This window comes from Lynx canadensis, chromosome A3 (genome assembly GCF_007474595.2).
Source record: "Lynx canadensis isolate LIC74 chromosome A3, mLynCan4.pri.v2, whole genome shotgun sequence".
NCBI lineage: Eukaryota > Metazoa > Chordata > Mammalia > Carnivora > Felidae > Lynx > Lynx canadensis.
In genome coordinates this window covers 99,885,181-99,903,929 of record NC_044305.1, presented here as the reverse complement: position 1 = coordinate 99,903,929, position 18,749 = coordinate 99,885,181, and the positions used below count along the sequence as shown (strand labels likewise).

The 18,749-nt window shown below is 52.9% G+C and overlaps 1 protein-coding gene across 4 annotated transcripts; it reads left to right on the top strand.

Moving 5' to 3' along the window:
* The first annotated feature begins 8,606 nt into the window (after positions 1-8,606).
* Positions 8,607-17,212, top strand: SFTPB (surfactant protein B). 4 transcript variants are annotated; one of them, XM_030311024.1, is made up of 11 exons: positions 8,607-8,697; positions 9,023-9,150; positions 9,522-9,593; positions 9,983-10,108; positions 10,690-10,842; positions 11,090-11,179; positions 13,745-13,928; positions 14,086-14,246; positions 15,130-15,210; positions 15,726-15,810; positions 17,151-17,212. In XM_030311024.1, exons 1-10 carry the CDS (start codon positions 8,634-8,636, stop codon positions 15,786-15,788), a joined length of 1,122 nt encoding a protein of 373 aa, XP_030166884.1. In that variant the 5' UTR covers positions 8,607-8,633; the 3' UTR covers positions 15,789-15,810; positions 17,151-17,212. The 4 variants fall into 4 exon arrangements, with proteins under 4 accessions (XP_030166884.1, XP_030166886.1, XP_030166883.1 ...); XM_030311026.1 differs by lacking the exon at positions 17,151-17,212 and adding an exon at positions 15,943-16,009 and having other exon boundaries at positions 13,814-13,928; XM_030311023.1 differs by lacking the exon at positions 17,151-17,212 and adding an exon at positions 15,943-16,009.
* Positions 17,213-18,749: the final 1,537 nt, after the last annotated feature.

The following is an 18,749-nucleotide window of genomic DNA, read 5'->3' as shown; positions in this document are numbered from 1 at the left end:
GTAAAAGACAGAAGTGGCAGTGGACTAACATACTCTACCAGAGATGAGCATCTCCGTCACTGCACTGTGTCCTCTATATATTCAGGGTACCCTGGGAGTGTGGCGAGCGCTCATGCATGCGCACACATACACACATGCACATGCGTTTGTTCCTTCTGTTAACCCGATGATTGAAACTGCCAGGGCTGTGGTCAGCAGGATGCAGTCGTACCTTTGAAGAGTAGATCATGGTCAAGGTGACTCAGATTATGCTGGGAGGCTGAATGCCAGTCTTTCCCATCACTCCCCATGTCCAAGTGGAGTTGGGTCAATAATGCAGCCCCTTAGGGCAGGGCACCTGGGTGGCTTAGTTGGTTAAGCGTCCAACTTCGGCTCAGGCCATAATCTCACAGTTCGTGAGTTCGAGCCCCGTGTCGGGCTCTGTGCTGACAGCTCAGAGCCTGGAGCCTGTTTCAGATTCTGTGTCTCCCTCTCTCTGCTCCTCCCCTGCTCACACTCTGTCTCTCTCTCTCTCTCAAAAATAAAGACATTAAAAAAAATTTTTTTAAATGCAGCCTCTCAGTGTCCTTTATGAGTTTCTCTCCATTTTGTTTCCAGAAGCCCCTGACCCATACAGTGTTGTCTCCAAGGGCCCCCTCATGCAACATGGTGAGAAATCACTTCAATTGCCCTCGTCAGCCCATGGCTATATCAATTTTCTCTTGTCGCTGTAGCAATTACCATAAACATACTAGCTTAACACAACACCCGTTTAGGGCCTGACCATTCCTTCTTCTGAAATCTGGGTGGACTCAACCTGTTCCTCTGCTCTGGGTCTCCCAAGGCCAAATCAAGGTGTTGGCTGCTCAGGCTCTTATCTGGGAAGAATCTACTTCCAAGGTCATTCAGGTTGTTGGCAGAATTCAGTTTCCTGGGCTTGTAGGACTGAAGTTCCCATTTGCTTACCGTCTGTCAGCTGAGGGTCGTTCTCAGCTCCTAGAGCCTGCTGGCATTCCCTGGCTCATGACCCCCTCTGTCTTCAATGCCAGCAATAGCGGATCAAGTCCCTCTCTGCTTTGCATCTCTGCAAGTACCATCTTTCTGTGTACCACTGAACACACACATACTCACAAATGCCCACAGCCATCCTTCTGGTTCTTTCTTCTACTCTGCTTGGATCCCCATGCTACCACCTGCCACTGGAGAGCTCTTTCTCCCTTCTCTGTTCTACCATCAACGAGTTGCTGATTTAAAATTTTTCACTTCTATTTATGGATAGCATGAGGAAAATCTTTAAATTTTTTAGTTACAAAAAGCACAAGGAAATCAAATATAATCATTCCCCACCACCATACCCCACTATTCCATAGCCTCTTCCTCAGGGGAAACTACTGTTAAAACTTTCTTTTATCTTTCCATACAAGCATAGTACACATACATTGTTCCGTTCTTAATTTTGGAATGGAAAACATATTCAGGAATGTGCACAAAACAAAATGGGCAGCTCAATTGTTTCCTTTGAAGGAAACATCTCTGTAACCACCACTCTGGCCAAGAACCCTGCCAGCACCCCAGAAGTCCCTTCCATCTCTTCCCTTATGGCAATGCTACCCTGACCTTAATGGTACTCATGACCTTGCTTGACTCTGTAGTAATCATCTGAGCACATGCTCTTTAACACTATAGTCCTGTTTTCTCTAGTATTGTAATGTACGTAAATAGAATGAGACATAATGCATTCTCTTGTGTCTGACGTCTGATCAGCATTAATGTGTAAGAGATTCATGCATGCTATTGTGTGCGTGAGGAGTTTGTTCGTTTCTATTGCCAGGCACTATCCCACTGTGTAAATATTCCATAATTTATCTACTGTCCTGTTGATAGATATTTTGAGTTATTATCAATTTTGACCTTCCGGTACATACTAATTACCTTTCTTTTTCCAACTTTGAGATATAGTTAAAGTACACTCACCTGCATACATTTGTTGTATACAACTTTGTCAGTTTTGTTACATCTCTGCACCTATCAATCTGTTGAGACAGTCAAGAAGGTGGACATGTCCATTACTTCCTTGTGTTTTTTTGGATGGATGGATGGATGGATGGATGGATGGATGGATGGATGGAGTTGATCTGGAAGGAAGAAGTGACTGAAGGAAATCTGAATGATACATGGGTTGGATGCATGCATGGATGGATGGATGACTGGAAGGAGCTCCACATGGTATAGGTTCCTCTAATATTTTGGATGCATCTCTCTGGATACCTCTAAACTACATGTTCCAGACATACTTTATGTATCAACTGACTCTAAAAGCCCTTTCCAATGCTTGGGCAGCCTCCTGACCCTGGAAGCCTGACTGTTGGTTAGAAATGACCAGCATACCTGCTTTGTGTTTTGGATAGAAGCTCCTGAATGCACCACTCTGATCAACTAGGCACTGCAGATGGGGAGGGCTGATTCTTGAACCTCTCTGGTGTTCCTGATCAAAACTGAGCTCACACTCCAGACCACATGGTCCCCACCACCTGAGTGATAACTCAGAGTGTGACACAGAGGAGAGATCAAGGGTTTCTCATAGAGTTAGCAAACCTCATCGGAACTGCCCCTGACCAATTTCTCAAGTTCCCAGGCCACAAGAGGGGCCCAGCTTCACCCAGGCCTCTTTTCTCAGATTTTAATTCTTTTATCTCCTTTTCTGCCTCATGTCCATCTTCTATTCATAACTTCACAAACTTCTCATAATCTCCCATCCCAGCATCACCCCTACATGGGCCCCATCCTTTGAGAAGCTCCAAAGTCACTGGCAACTTGCATCTCTGGCTTCTAGGATTGGTGAGACCTTGGCTCCAGAGGCCTTCAAAGTGGGCTTCTTAGACCCCTTCTGAGTCCACCTCTCCCCCCTCACCACCCTCACCTACCAGCTCCATCCCAGAATCACTGACATGACTCTGGCTTCCCCTATGGCCTCACTTGGATATTGGCTTTTGTCAGTATGTACCCTGCTACCTGAATCTTGCCTCGTCCACTGCTCTGTTACAGTGCCTGACCCACTCTTTCCAGGAAAGCAACCTGACAGCAAAGAGCTGTCACAAATGACAGATGCTCAATGGGGACAAGAGGAGGGGAGATGGACTCCAGTGGGGGGAACTCAGAGACCCCCTTGGAGGATATGGAATTTAATCTGCGTAGAAAAGATGGAAAGATTTGGCTGACTTCCTTCTTCTCTTGCTTTCTCCCTTCTTCCTTCTTCCCTTCATTCTGTCTTTGGTTTAGGTTATTTGGGCTGCACACAAGAAATATCTCACTAGAAATTGTATGAGCAGTCAAAAAGCATTCAGAATTACTTAATTCTGACAGGTCAGGACTCCGAACTGTTTCTCTGGGCTTCTCCTGTCTCTCCTTCCTTGGGACAGTATGGTGGCTATCACTCCAACATCACATCTTTGCATGGGCATGTCCACAGGGAGAAAGAAGCATTTTGTTCCCAACTGTCTTTTAACCAGGAAGGACACATTGCTCAGAAATACACCCACGTTTGCAGCCCCCGGAGGACTTCTGCTGGACCAGAACGTGAACACATGTTTACCCCAAAGTAATTACTGGTAAAGGGGATGGGCTTAACCTAATCATGGAGCAGACACTAGGGCAGAGACTCAGCTCTCCTAATACCCAGAAACTGTGTTCTTCCCAAAAGCCTCTATAGAGACCGTTTTTAGGCAAACAGGCTTGAAAGATGGAATGAATGTATAAAGGGCCCACAGTGACCACCTGGCTGAATACAGAGAGGCCCATGGGGCAGCCCACGGGGCAACCCACCTCAAAATATCCATAGGCCCCACTGAACAATGGGCTACTTACAACCAGGCACAGTTACCAAATAACAGAAAATTCCAAATATTGCCATCCCTCCTCACCTTCCCTCTTTATTTATTTTTTTTTTAATTTTTTTTTCAACGTTTATTTATTTTTGGGACAGAGAGAGACAGAGCATGAATGGGGGAGGGGCAGAGAGAGAGGGAGACACAGAATCAGAAGCAGGCTCCAGGCTCTGAGCCATCAGCCCAGAGCCTGACGCGGGGCTCGAACTCATGGACCACGAGATCGTGACCTGGCTGAAGTCGGACGCTTAACCGACTGCGCCACCCAGGCGCCCCTCACCTTCCCTCTTTAAAAACAGCCTCCTTCCACTACCTCCTTGCAGGCAGCCTCTCCTCTGCTGTCCTGCACGCCACTCACATGCAGTACATTCGATAAACTTCTGTCTCCTTTGTTCTGCCTCTGGTGAATTCTTTCACCTCCCTTGCCACCAGCTTGGACTCACTCGTTGCCCCACATTTGGGGGGTGCCCATTCTATAGAGAGACACCCCCTTTAGACACCACAGCCTCTACCTGTATCAGACCCTTTGGTCACAGAAAACAAAAACATGCACAGCAACGCTGACCAGTAACCATGAGGCCCTGTACATGGCAGATGTTAATTCGGATTTGCAAGCGTAGGCAAAGGCTGTTGGTGTAGGAGACGGAGATGGACGGGCTGAGTATGGTGGGCAACTGTGTGCTTTCTGAGAGCTCCCTTGCAAATTACCAAACTGAATGAATTAAAACAAAAGAAATGTATTCCCACATGGGGCAGAGGCTAAAAGGCCAGCCATCACCACACACTGAGCCCCATATTCTGCAGTCACTATTTGCAAGGAGCCTCAGTTGCCTCCTCCATCGAATGAGAACAAAACAAGCCCCATACCAGCCCAGCGTGCTCCCTCCCAGGCCTTTGCAGGAGATGCTCCTTCTGCCCGGAGCGCTTCTCCGATCCCAACACCCATCTGACCAGCCCAACTCCTAGGCTTCCTGAAGTCTCTGCCCAGTGGTCCCGCCACCACCCCCCCCCCCGACCCTGCCAAGAGAGCCTCCCCTCTCTTCCCGGGCCTAGCAGCTGCCCCTACTCTAATCACTGCTCTGTGGCCCCCAAGGCACTTGAGGTCCACAAGGACAGTGACCACTGTGCTTCCAACTCCCAGACCATTAACCAGTATTTGGTCAAATGAATGAATCAGTGAGAATTCTGTTATACACTCCAAGCTTCCCTGCCCTCCCTCCCTCCCCAGGGAAATTCCATCATTGGAAAGAACTTAGAAGAAAGAAGCAATGCTATGAGGCCTCCCAAGGTAGTATTTCCAGGCATTCCCTGGGTTTTACCCCTAAACCATAAACTGCATGGGAATAAATCAAGTCCAGATGGGGATGGGGATGGTGAGGGACAACAGTCTTAAGCCCCTGGTGAGCAGCCCAGAGCCTGTGCTGAGCAGCGATGTCACATGGACGCAGCCCAGAGCCACAGAGGAGTGACAAGGAAGTGGGCTCTTGCCTGCATCTCCACACGGACACCCCAGAGATTTGGTCATAGAACCTGTAACAGCACATACCTGCTGTCCATGTCAGCCCCCAGTTCTCTCTAGCCCAGACTCCTCACGTTTTCCACAGAGAATCAAGCCTGGCAACTACACTGCACTAAAAATGAATTCATTTACTGGGGAGCCTGGGTGGTTCAGTCAGTTGAGCATCCAACTCTTCATTTTGGCTCAGGTCACGATCTCACAGTTCATGGGATCAAGCCCTGCCTCAGGGCCTGCTTGGGATTCTTGCTCTCCCTCTCTCTCTGACCATCCCCTGCTCATGTGCACGCATACTCTCTCTCTCTTTCAAAATAAGTAAACTTAAAAAAAAGAAAATGAAATCATTTACAAAAGAAAAGGAAAGAAAAAAGAAAAACAAACTTTGCTCCACCCCAGCTGGCTTTCTCCCTCTCTGTCTCTCTCTCTCTTCCTCCTATCATCAATTTTTCAGAATTGTTGTAAAATATACATAGATGAAATTTACCATTTTTACCATTTTTAGGTACATCATTCGGTGGCAGTTAAGTGCAGGGACAACTTTGCGAAGAACTGTTTTGCACAGTCTGCTTTTCCAGCAACTGTATCTCTTCACATTCCCGCCAGTAACACACTGGCTTTCCAGTTCTGCACATCCTCACCAACAATTTGTCCTTTCTGGCTTTTTAAGAACAGCCACCCTAGAGGGTGTGAAGGGAGGCTTCATTTGCTGCAGGCCACTGCGCCTTCAGTAGTTGAGTCCCCTCTCTGCAATGCACCATTAATTTGACTCTTTACACCTTTGCTGTCCCACCAGCAGCTGACACAGCTCTGATCTCCCAATTCAAACTCCAGTGGACTCCACGGAGCCTGTGGATTGATTCTCTTTGGGGCAGGTGTCTAGCTGGCTCTGGCCGGGGATGGAGTGAGATGATCCACGGGCCTTCTGCTTCCAGGAGGGTGCCGAAGCCACTTTCTTGCTGGGGGCAGGCAAGAAAAGACTGGTGGGTGCAATGGGGACCCAGACCAGTGTAGACATAGTGAGAGGCAGGAGGCAGGAGTGAAAACAGAGTGATCACCAGGAACTGGCCTTCAGAAATGTCAATTGTCTACATACCAAGAGGGGAGCCATCTCTTATCAAGAAACTCAAGTTCATGAGGGTCCCAGATCCTGGATGGCTAACAGTGTTTGGAGTTTTTTGTTTTTTTGTTTTGTTTTTTTTCCAGAATTTGGGCAGTGGACAGATCTGTGCAGGCTGCATCCACACCCCATGAAAAGCCAAACTTTAATCAGATATGGTGGTGACAGTGGTGTCAGAGCAAGGGGACCCGGATACCATCCTGGGGACCATGAGGCAGGGCACCCGCACTGCTGCCTGCTTCCCCCCGCCACCTCGCCACCTGGGCCAGGGTCTCTGCAATGGTTGGCTTTCTGGGTTTTCTCTAATTTATGCTCTTGGATGACAATTCTCAGCAGTGGGGAGAATCCAACCCCTCTTGGAGGATTCGATGGAAGCCACAGACCTGCTATCTACAAAACACAGTTTTGTATTCACTTGGGTGGATGTGAGACCATGCTGTGTGTCCAATGCCATTCCCCTTTCCCTTGGGCAAACAGGAACAGTGCACCTGCCAGCCTGCCGTGTGGTTAAAAGGAACCTCTGACTGAGTTCTGGACAATGAGCTGACAGCAGAAATGATGGGCACCCCTCCCAGGCCCAGCCCCCACACTGTCCTCATATCTTCCAGTCTTCCTCTCCCTGCCCTGCCGGCCAGAGGTAGAGGATCCCGGGGAGGACTTCCAGCCCTGCAGACAGGAAGACAGACAGAGGGAGGAGCCTGGGCTCCCAAATGACCTTGGGAAGCAGAGCCTCCCCACCCCAGACAACCTGCTCTGCCCAGGGACGTAAGTGAGAAACCACCATGGATGCCACTGGCCTTGAGGGCTCCTTGTTAGAGCTGTGAGACTCCCCTGAGCAGTGTCCCCTGGAGGCAGCCATCCGCAAAGCCCGCTTTGCTGCTCACTCAGTCCTGATTGCATCCGGCTTGGCTCCTTTGTTCCACACCTAGTAAACTACTAGCACATTCCAGTCCCACCTCCCTGGAGTGTACCCACGTCACCCTGTTCCCAATCTTTCATCACCCATTGACACACGCTCCCTGATGGCAACTGTGTTTCTCATATTGGCAGGGGCTTGAGGCCCACAGAAACCACACAAATGGCTGGGGGACCCCCAGCGTGTCACATGACCATCCTGTGCACAGTGGCACTAACTCCCGCCCCACTGGCACCATGAGTATCAGGGCGCTTCTTGGAACACAGGTGCCAAGAGCCTCCACTGCAGAGGGTGCCTCAGTCATCAGATAAACTGATCGCCAAGATGGTGACAAGGAGCTAATGCTCTCTACCCCTGCACTCGCAGTAGTGTCTGCCCCTTGGCAGGTGGTGAGCTTGTCCCCAGGGTGCGCGCCCCCCCCCCCCCCCCCGCCATGGGACCTGACCCTGGAGCCTGTGCCGCTGCAGAGGACACTTTCTTTCTCCTGAACCACCAGCTGTGCCCAGCCCCCACCCTGGAGGGGTCCCTAGGGGACATAGGCAGCATCACTGGACAGGGCTGCTCAGAGACACTCTGGAAATCTCATCCCCACAGCCTTGTCTCAGACTCTTGGGACCTTGGGGGGTTTTGTTTGTTTGTTTCATGTAAATGCTCTCTTGAGTAATGACAATCATGAGTCCCTAGAACCAGAGGAATTTTCTGGGAAAAGAGTAAGGAGAGGGTGGAGGTAGGTGGCCTAGGATGGTCCTGGGTTTGCTCCTTCAGTGCTTGCCCAGGGTCAAGAGCCAGGCAGGAAGCCCTTCAGAGCTTGCTCAAGAGTGGAGGAGGCTTGAGGGACGGGGGAAGAAATGGGAGGGGGCTCATTCTGGTTGCCCTGGCCCTGCCTCAGTCTCCTCCATAGCCCAGAGAGATGGGACCAGATGTGGACACTCAGAAGCCGCCAGTAGTCCAGGCTCATGGGACTCAGGGCAGGAGGACAGAAGAGTGGGAACTGGGCATCAAGCAGGAGTCGGTAGTGGAGAGACGGTGGCTGGCAGGAGTGTCACTGCTCAGAAGAGGCAGGGATCAAAGCACCTGGAGGGCTCTCCAGGGCAAAGGCAAACACTGAGGTCCCTGCTGCTCCCACAGAGCCCTGCCCCCACACCCCTCCCCCGCCACCCCCCCTCCCCGCCTACTATAAGGGCCCCCGCCCAAGCAGGGTATCCAGGCTGTGGAGGTGACATGGCCAAATCACACCTGCTGCCGTGGCTGCTGCTGCTCTCCACACTCTGTGGCCCAGGCGCTGGTGAGTCTCCCCAGCCTCTCCTCGCCTCCCTCTCACCTGGGGCCAGGTGAGACATCCTGGGCATCTCCACGCTTACTGAGCTCTGGCTCTGAAGCAGGCATATCCCTACTTTGTACAATAGCCTCATTTCAAGATGAGCTCGGAGAGGCTCCAGGACTTGTCCAAGGTTCCACAGCTGGTGGGCGCTAGAGCAGGAAAGCAGAGCTATCTGACTTCATCGTGTTTAATGGCCAAATGCTCCCAGTAAATTGGATTTGGAGATTGGGTGAAGTCAGAGTGCCAGATGTGGCCTAAATTCCAAGGTTGCTCTGGCCCCAAACTGCAGCTGACCGGACCGCCTCATCTCTGACTTGTGCCCGGGGCCCTGAGTTCTGGTGCCAAAGCCTGGAGCAAGCCTTGCAGTGTAGAGCGCTGGGGCACTGCCTACAGGAAGTCTGGGGTTACATAAGAGCTGTGAGTACCACCCATGGATGCACCGAGACTGGAAGTCTGGTATAAAGGGTGTTGGGTAACCTCTGGATGGACCTGAGGGGATTCAAGCCCCACTAGGGGAGGGATAGGATGGATGGGATGTGATGTATCAATAGGATGGGATGGGATGGGATAAGATGGGATGGATAGGATGGGATGAATGGGATGGGATGGGATGGGATGGGATGGGATGGGATGGGATGGGATGGGATGGGATGGGATGGAATAAGATGGGAGGCAGTTGCCTGTGCCTTAGAGTGTCCTGTCAGCCTCTACCTGCTCTGTTAGCCTAACACACCTGAGCTAGGGGCATGCCCCCCACTCAAGTGCCCCACCTGGGGCCCCCTCCCCAGGATGACCTGTGCCAGGAATGCGAGGACATCGTCCGCATCCTCACCAAGATGACCAAGGAGGTCATTTTACAGGTGATGAGGCCCAAATCCTGGATGAAGCTTATGGGCCAACAGCTGGGGGACAGAGCAGGGCACAGAGGTTAGCCCCCTATAGGAGCCATTTCCAGGCCAAAAGTGAGGCCCAGGTCTGCCTGGGGACTCCAGGATCCTCCTGGCCAGGAGAGGGCCCCGGGAGTGAGCTCAGCAGCACAGCCAGAAATCGTCTTTCCTAAGGGGGAAGGGCCCTCCCTATATCCAACTACTTAATTCCTTGGCACTCTCTGAACTCTAGAGCCCTGGGAGAGGGTGGCCAGTCCACCTGGTGGTGGTCCTGCATCCAGGGACTTGGGTGGGGACAGATCTCAGAGAGGCCAGCCTGACTGTCCCTTCTCCAACCTTGTTGGCCTCCCACTGCCTCCCAGGACTCAATACGGAAATTCTTGGAGCGTGAGTGTGACGTTCTCCCCTTGAAGCTGCTCGTGCCCCAGTGCCATCACATGCTCGACGCCTACTTCCCAGTGGTCATCGACTATTTCCAGAACCAGATTGTGAGAGCCCAGCAACCTCACCTCCAACCTGCCTCCCTGTACAGCCCCCATGCCCACCCATGCCAAGTTACCCACACATACAACACCCCAGCCCCCCCCCCCACATCCTACCCATGGCCTTTCCAGGAAATGCAGTGGTCCTCAGCCAGGTGCCCCAGATCACAGCCCTACCTGCTCCGCTATACCATACAGAGTGGGCCTGCACGATGGGCTTATAAAGACCCACCACACACCCTCACACCCTTCACACACACTCATACTACACACTCAGTCTCATGTAGAACCCACACCATCACTCATACATACAAACACACTCTCACACCCATGCTTGCACTCATCCATTCTCACAAACATACACCCTCGTGCTCATTCACACACGTTCCCGGACACCTGACCAAACACCCCACACGGTCCCACCTCTGCCTTTGGGCTCCCCCACCCTTGCCACAGAACCCTAAGCCACAGCTCCCAACCAGCCTGCTGGTCTCCACTCCAGGCTCAAAGCCAGTGGTCTTAGTACAAGTCCTTGAGCCAGGCTGGGCGGAAGTGGGCTCCCTCCCTCACCTTGCATTGTGCCCTAGAACCCAAAGGTCATCTGCAAGTACCTGGGCCTGTGCAGACCTGAGCGTCCGGAGCCAGGGCAAGAGCCGGAGCTGTCAGACCCCCTGCTGGACAAGCTGACCCTCCCCGTGCTGCCCAGAGCCCTCCAGGCGAGGCCTGGGCCTCATACACAGGTGAGGGAGGCCCCCTGCACTGCTGGCCCCTCATACCAGACAGATGGGAATCCAGAGAGCTGGGGCCACAGCCAAGGCCCATAAGTGTTTGCTCTGGGAAGGACAGAGCCAGAAAGGGAAAAGAAGCTCTAAGCAGGGCCTAAAGCAGGAAGGGGAAAGGAGGAAGCGGGGGAGGCGGAGCCCGGAGGATGCCTTCTCCTGGTGTCCAGCCCAGCAGGCCTCACCTGGAGGCGATTCTCTCCCCAAGGACCTCATGGAGCAGCGGTTCCCCATCCCCCTCCCCTTCTGCTGGCTCTGCAGGATGCTGATCAAGCGAATCCAAGCCGTGATTCCCAAGGTGAGGCATCCAGGAATACTCGGAGCTGCTCTGCTCTGCAGGCCCTTCCACAGCTCTACCCTCCCCCAACCTTCCTCATACCCATCAAGAGAAGTAGGCAGGGGGGAGACATCGGTGCATTGCCCCCTCACAAGGGACCCCAGAGCTCAGGCTCAGGCTCCGGGAGCTAGGGTTCATTCAACAATTGTAAAGCCCCCCATCTATGCCAGGCATTGTCCCTACTTTGAACAAAAATGAAAAAGACCCAGGTCTTGTCCTCCAGCAGCTCATCATCTGATAGCAAAGAATCCCAGTTGTCTCCGTAGAAAAGGTGCTTTAATTTGGCAAAAGGAGAATTTCTGCAGGTGCATTCCCCATCCTTACCCGTGCCAAACTTGGGAGTATCCCAGACCTGTAGTGACTATCACCCAGGGTCTCCTCGGCCCAGGGCTGCCCTGCCTTGGAATAGGGTACAAGGTAGCGAGGCCCTGCCCCCTGAGCTCTTCCCAGATGGCAGCTTGCAGGCTTCCTGGCACTGAGGGCTCATAGCAGCGGACAAGGTCCCCACTTTCCCAAGTTGGCACTGTGGGGGGAAAGGGTTTTTGCAGTTAGGTTCAGAGCAGAGAATCAAAACCGATGACGAGAGGGGCTGAACTGGTTGGTCAGGGAGAGTTTCTGGGGAGGTGGGGATTAAGAGGACAAGGCCCTGGCAGACGAAGGGTCACGGTCAAGAACAGGCATGGCAAGCCTGAGGAACAGAGAGCCAGTGTGGCCATGGCAGGTGGGCCCCGGCAGAGCAGTCAGAGAAGGGGACAGAGGGGCAGGCACTGCCAGGCCATGCGGAAATATCTAAGCCAAGTTAGGAAACACTGGCTTTTGTTGTGAATGCAATCTGCAGCTCTGGAAGGATTTCAAGCAGGGGGATGCCGTGATCTGATTCGCGCTTTAGAAAGATTGCTCTCCTACAGTTTGAAGAGCAGATTGGGCAGGTGGGAGGCAAGAATGAAAGGAGAACATTAAGGAGATGATTGCAGTCACCACGGTGAGAGAAGGCGGGCTCACTGGGACTGGGTGACGGAAGGGGCCTGGGGAGTGAGGATCTAGGATGGACGACTGGCTTGAGGAACGGGCCCTTTGGTGATGCCACCAGTTGAGATGCATAAACTTGAGAATATACAGGCTTGGCCAGAAAACTAAAACGCTCCTTAGCCATGAAGTCCAAGACGCCTCTGTGCCCTACAAAAGGAGATGTTAAGCAGGTAGCTGAATACCCCCAAGCCTCAGGGGAAAGCTCAGGTCCAGAGACATCCATCTGAGAGTTGCTGGCTGTGGACAAGATTTAAATCTGAGGGAAAGAGTAGGGACATCCAGGGACATGGTGTGGACAGGGTGGAGGAGAAGGCCTGGTTCAGCAAGGGGAAATGCCAGCACCAGAGCATAAGCAACAGCCAGGAAGGAGCGGGAGGGGAGGGGAGGGCACAGCATGGCGTGATGTCACAGAAGCAGAGAGAGAAGGAAGCATTTCAAGAAGGAGGGGCTGAGAGCTGCTGTGAGGTGGAGGCAGGCACGACCAGTGAGATGGGGACAGAGGCCTGAATGGAGTGGGCCCCAGGGAGAAGGGAGGGCAAGAAGTAGAATGGCAAATATCCACAATTCCTTCAAGAAGCTTCTCCGGGAAGGGAGGCAGAGACAAGTGAGTCATGTTTGTGTGCCGATGAGACTGGCCAGCAGGTGGGAGAAGCAGTGAGGTGGGGGGAGAGTGTAACATAGGGGTGAAGTACTTGAGAAGGTAGGGGCAGGTGTCCGGTGTGCCACAGGCTGGCCTTTGATAGAGCAGGACCACTCCTCTGTCACTAAAGTGGGGAGGTTCAGCCAAGTGTGGATTCTGACACAAGCAGGTGAGAGTATTTGGTGAAATGTATCCCTTCGGAAGGTCAGACACCCCAGAGACATGCAGTTCACTGTGTCCTGCTCCCAACTCCACCTTCCCAGCAATGGGGGCAGTGGGGCCGCGAGCAGGGGTAGACCCAAGGCCAGTCTGTGGCATCCAGCTTCTTTACGCGTATTGATTGAATGAATAAAGGATGAGCGAATGAGCCAGAGTGCTCGTCACCTCTGCCTCTCTCCTTGCCCTTCAGCTAGGAGGCTGAGTTCGGGATCCGCGTGGGCTGGGGAAACTCCTTGCTTCCCCCAGGGGCTCCTGAAACCAGGGACATGCTGGCTCCAGAAGCCACAAATGAGAGCTAATCCACCTTCAGGGAAACATAGCAAGCCCTGGGTCTGCAGGGAGAAGATACAGGTCTGATTGCACCTATGCCCCGGGCCACCATATGGCCTTGGTGACGCTCACCCATCTGGGCTGGCCATGATCCTATCAGCAATTCCAGGGCCATTGGACCCAGGGCTGGGTCTGCACCTTGGTCCTGCACTCACTTAGTGACTCTGGCCAAGCCCCTTGGACCCTCCAATGCCCGGCATAATCGTTCTCCCTCCCAGAAGAGAACAGGGCAGAACCACTAGCGCTAGGCACGGAGTAGATCCTGCCAGGGAAGGTCCCACCCTGCCCTCTCTCTGCCCCCACCCCAGGGTGTGCTGGCCATGACCGTGGGCCAGGTGTGTCACATTGTACCCCTGGTGGTGGGGGGCATCTGCCAGTGCCTGGCCGAGCGCTACACCGTCCTCCTGCTGGACGCACTGCTGGGCCGCGTGCTGCCCCAGCTGGTCTGTGGCCTCGTCCTCCGCTGCTCCAACGAGGACGCTGCTGGCCCAGGTGAGCCTGCTGCCTCAGCCCCCTCCCACTGCCCACTCTTCTCTTCCCCTGCCCCTGGCCTTGCACCGCCCTCCCCCTCCCCAGTCCCCCCACACTGCACCAAGCAGGACAGGAACTGAGTACCTCTGTGGAGCAGTCTTCACTGTGTCCTCTCTAGTCCTCACAGCTCTGGAGTCCCTGCCCGGAGAATGGCTACCTGAAGAGTCCACGTGCCACCTCTGCATGTTTGTAACCAGCCAGGCAGGGAACAGCAGTGGGCCGGCCATGCTGCAGGCAATACGCCAGGCCTGCCTCAGCTCCTGGCTAGACAGGCAAAAGGTGCGGGACAGGCACGTGGGGGACTTGGGACCCTGGGCCTGCCCACAGTAGCGGTTGAGCCCAGGAAAGTCTTCCCAGTCAGAGACACACAGAGTGGTCTGACCACTGCCCTTGGGGAACTCAGACAGACAGGCCAGGGACCAAAAAAACACGGAACAATAACTCAGGGCAAAACCTGCTACGGTCACAAGTTGCCTCTGGACGAAGGGCTCGGGCTCCAGAGGACCTGCAGGCCTCCCTCCTGGGCAAAGAATGAGGCCCAGTTATCTATGAGGAGCTGAATAACACCAGGGCCCACTGGAGCAGGAGGGGGCCTGGCCTTCTCTCCAGGGCCCCCGTCCTGTCTTCGCCCCATCCCTCCTCTCAATGTGACTCACTGGGGACAAACCCACCTATGGAGAGGGCTGGGCTTGAAGGTCCTAGAGTCCAGGACTCAGAGTCCATACAGTAAATTCCCTTCACAAAGTAAAACCCTGAGGGAAGCCTAATGACTACCTTCTCAGGAGGCAGGTTTCTGTATGGTACCGCCCTGCTCAATGATGTTTAGGGCTCCCCACTGCCTACCAACATCAGGTTGCCAAGACCAGAAGAGCTTTAAATTGGGGGGGATGGGGAGTTGGTGGCACAGGTCAGCCCCTGTGCCTGAGTTTCAAAGCCCTCATCTCCAGTGTCTCTGGCTTTCCCAACAGAAACCCTCCATTTCAGCCCATGCCGGCTCGTTCACAGCCAGAGCTGCTCAGTGGAGGCCGATGGCTGGATCTCCACTGGGTCAGGAGGGAGCCCTGGGGAGATCCAGATAAGGGGAGAGGCCAGGACGGTTAGGTGGGAGAGTCTTGCAATGGGCCCGGTTCTACCCCACGCCTGTTTCTGTCCCCTTCCTCAGTGTGAACAATTTGTGGAGCAGCACATGCCCCAGCTGCAGACCCTAGTGTCCAGGGGTGGGGATGCCCACACCACCTGCCAGGTATGCTCACCCTCCCAGCTGGTGCTGGGACTTTCCTCAGATCCCAGAGCCCCCACCCTCTCTCGTCCATGATCTTCAGAGGCCCTGCTCCTCTGGGCCCAGGGCAACCCCCGGAGGGTAGGCCCAGGACTGGGAGGTCCCCCCCATGCTGTTTTAACACAGAAAAGATAGTCTCGGATGGGTCAAGAAAAAGCCACAAAACAACAGAAAAGGAGACATATGGGAAGGGCAGCTTTAAGGAGTGTGGTCTGATGCACATTTGGGGACGGGGGTCGTTCACTGAGCAGTGTGTGCTCGGCAGGGGGTGCGAAGTGAGTGTTCTGGGGCAAGCACCCTACCTCTGCAGGCCCTAAACCCAGAAGGCCCATGGCTCAGGAGTGGCTCAAGAGGTCTCACACCAAGAGCACCCACCAGGTGGCTGGTGGCAAGCTGCCCCTTCCAGCTGGAGCTTCCTGTCCCCCTCGGAACTGGGAATGGGGAACAGGCCTCAGGCCCTCATGCTGTCCCTGTGGCAGGTCCTGGGGGCGTGTGGGACTACGTCCAGTCCTCTCCAGTGCATCCACGTTCCTCACTTCTGATGAGAACTCAAAGCCATGCCAGGTGAGTCCAGGCTTTCTAGTTGAGGGGAGGAAGAGGTGGGTGGGTCCTCACCCATCGGGACAGGGAGCCCCCTGCTCCCCAAGCAGGAAGAGGTACCCAGTGCTGCTGGTTGCCCTATGCTCCTCCTCACAGGCCACAGCTCAAGGCTTCTGAGGGTCGCTGACGACACCACTTCAAGAATGGCCTCTCTCACACCCTCTCCTCAGAATCCTTGCTGCTGGTGCCAAGCCCAGCTCCCACCTCCCCTGCCCTGTCCCAGGCCCTCAAGGGGAGCTGCAGCCACCCTCTGCACCCACTGATGCTCTGTATTTGATGTACCAAGCCCAACCTTTCCTGAGGTTCAGGGGAAATCAGACTTTGCCGCACAAAAATGTTGTCTCCTCCGACGCCAGGAGCCCCACCATCATCGGACCCCGCCTTCCGGAGACGCACTTCTCTCTCCCTATCATTGTCCAAGTCAGAGGTAGCACCTTGGAGTGTGAGGGGCGAGTCAGATGCAGCCTCTGTGACCAGGTGCCCCAGGACAGGGAAATGACCCTGAGAGCGACAGACATAGCAACCATGGGCTTGAAGTGTCACTGAGAACAAACCTGGCCCACTTTGCCAATATGCTCAGAGCCAGCCCCTAACATGACAGCCATTTATCCATTTGTTCACTCATTTTTTTTAAAAAAACGTGGGTGCCTTTGGCCAGGCCACATTCTAGGCACAAGGCCTACAGATGGGAATAAAACAATGAACCCCGTGCCCTCCTGGAGCTCAAGCCCCAGGTTCTGACTCTTCCTGCTCCTGAATCACAAGCCCCTGTGGGGGAGGGAGCGTCTGCCCCAACTCAGACCTATCCCACAGGGACCAGATTAATGTCTCCCTCCATCCTAATGACAGCTGGGGGGAACCCTGAGGGCCGGGGAGCTGCCCAGGGGACCAGGGCAGTGTCCTCTCCCCAGCAACCAGGGCTTCCAGGACCAGGAAGAGCTGGGTCTTCCAGCCTGTTGAAACAGGAAAAGCAACGGATTGACACAGAGGACCTGAGCTCTGATCCCAACTCTGCCATCAACTGGCCATGGATCCCCAGCCAAGATATGTTGCCCCCTCCCTGCCTCTCATTCTCCTCAGAGGCAAAGGAGGATCAAATAAGGTGGTCTCTAGGATTCTTGGGTTCTTGCATGTGACAAGGCTCCTCCTCAGGCTCCCTGCCCCCTGCCCACACTGAGAAACACCCTTCACTCCCACAGTCACCTTCCCCACCTCCTTTCCTCAGAAAGACGTTAAGCTGGTGCACCACAAACCTGCAGCTTGTAACCTCAGTCCTGTGTCAGTCTTACCTGTCCTGTCTCTAGCCACAGCCCAAGCCAGTGCGACTTCCATCCTCTCTGGGTGTGAGGTACAGCCAAGGCAGCATCTTCTGAAGGAGGTCTGCAAGAGGGGGCCTCCGGCCTGGGAACTTCCGGCCAGACTTCACACTGCGCTGGAGCCAGTCCAGTTCCTACAACACCCAGGAGCTGGGTCCAGGGGAACCCATCAGCCACACAGTCCCTCCCTGGCTCCCAGACGACAACGGGGTAGAAGCTGGGGCCTGCCTCACTTGATCTCCACGTGGGCAAGATACTGGCTTTTACAATTATTTTGCTAATACTTTCACAAAGTTCAAATTCAGAAAAATAAAAAAAATGGGAACATAAAGTACCATAAAAGATGGATAGATGAAGTCAAACTTTTTTTTAAAAAATCAGGTTGCTGAAGTGTCAAGAATGGACACAGCAGGGCTCAAGCATGGTGTGAAGCTGATTGGGGAAACTTTCATTATTTGAAATGTTCTGCAGCTTAAGAGCTGTCACTTTAAGATGTAAAAAGGGGTTTTCTTTTTATCTTTTTGTAAGTTGAGCTTCCAACTTTTGATTGAAATTCCAGCGTGATTCCATTTCTGCTAGGATTTCTCCCCTCAAAGTTCAGTTGGGGCGCGTGCTAAAAATCGGTTCCTCTGTACTACAATACCTGTAACAATTCTAATAACATCTATTGCTTCATACTAAAAGGAAAAAGACACAGTTGTTTAAGATGCCCACCCCCCCCCGAGGGTACCTAGTCATTCTCCTCCTTCACAGAGTAGATGCCCACAGTGCATCCTGTAATGGCTTCCAGCCTGCCCCCACCCCTTCTCCCAAAGAGTCCACTCACTGTGATGAGATGAGGTGGTTAGGGTACCAAAACTTCAAAATACACACCAAAACAAAAAACTGAATAAACCTTTACCATTAAAGATCTAGGTGCCTGGAAGTGCCTCTTTATTTATAAAAGAACTTTTGTCATGTGTCCTGTTATGAAAGAAATACATGTTTAGTATCGAAAACTCAGAAAGGAGTGGAAATCACCCACAATCCTACCAATCCCAGAAAAGGACTAGAGCGGGATGTATACTTTGACACTGAGCTATAGACAGGACATTTTCAACCCATTTTCCCCACATCTGTGCCATTCAAGCTCCAGGGAAAAGCTTTCTATACAATGTGCTCTTGGGGTAAGGATGTTGTACACAAATCCTTGGCCTTTGAATTTGAACTTTTAAGAGGATTTTTGCAAAACTATAGCAGTCTATTGTCTTGGAAGCCATTATTTCAATTACAAGACTAAGACTCTCTTCTATAAGAGAAGAGAGTTTCAAATTTTTTAAAAACTTGGCTGTGAAGACAGTGAGACAAAGCATGAAGGAGGTGAGGCATTGATAATTTACCACCAAAGGGGCATCTAGGTGGCTCAGTTGATTAAGTGTCCAACTTCGGCTCAGGTCATGATCTCACGGCTCGAGGGTTTGAGCCCCACATCGGGCTTTGTGCTGACAGTGCGGAGCCTGCTTGGGATTCTCTCTCTGCCCCTTCCCCTCTCTCTCTGTCTCTCAAAATAAATAAATAAACAGTTTAAAAAATAAACAAAATAATTTA

Bases quoted from the DNA above. Each gene is read 5' to 3' on its own strand.
- SFTPB (XM_030311024.1), top strand. From the start codon at position 8,634: ATGGCCAAATCACACCTGCTGCCGTGGCTGCTGCTGCTCTCCACACTC. The intron at 9,594-9,982 runs GTGATGAGGCCC...ACTGCCTCCCAG, and splicing joins CCAAGGAGGTCATTTTACAG to GACTCAATACGGAAATTCTT. The intron at 15,211-15,725 runs GTATGCTCACCC...TCCCTGTGGCAG, and splicing joins ATGCCCACACCACCTGCCAG to GTCCTGGGGGCGTGTGGGAC.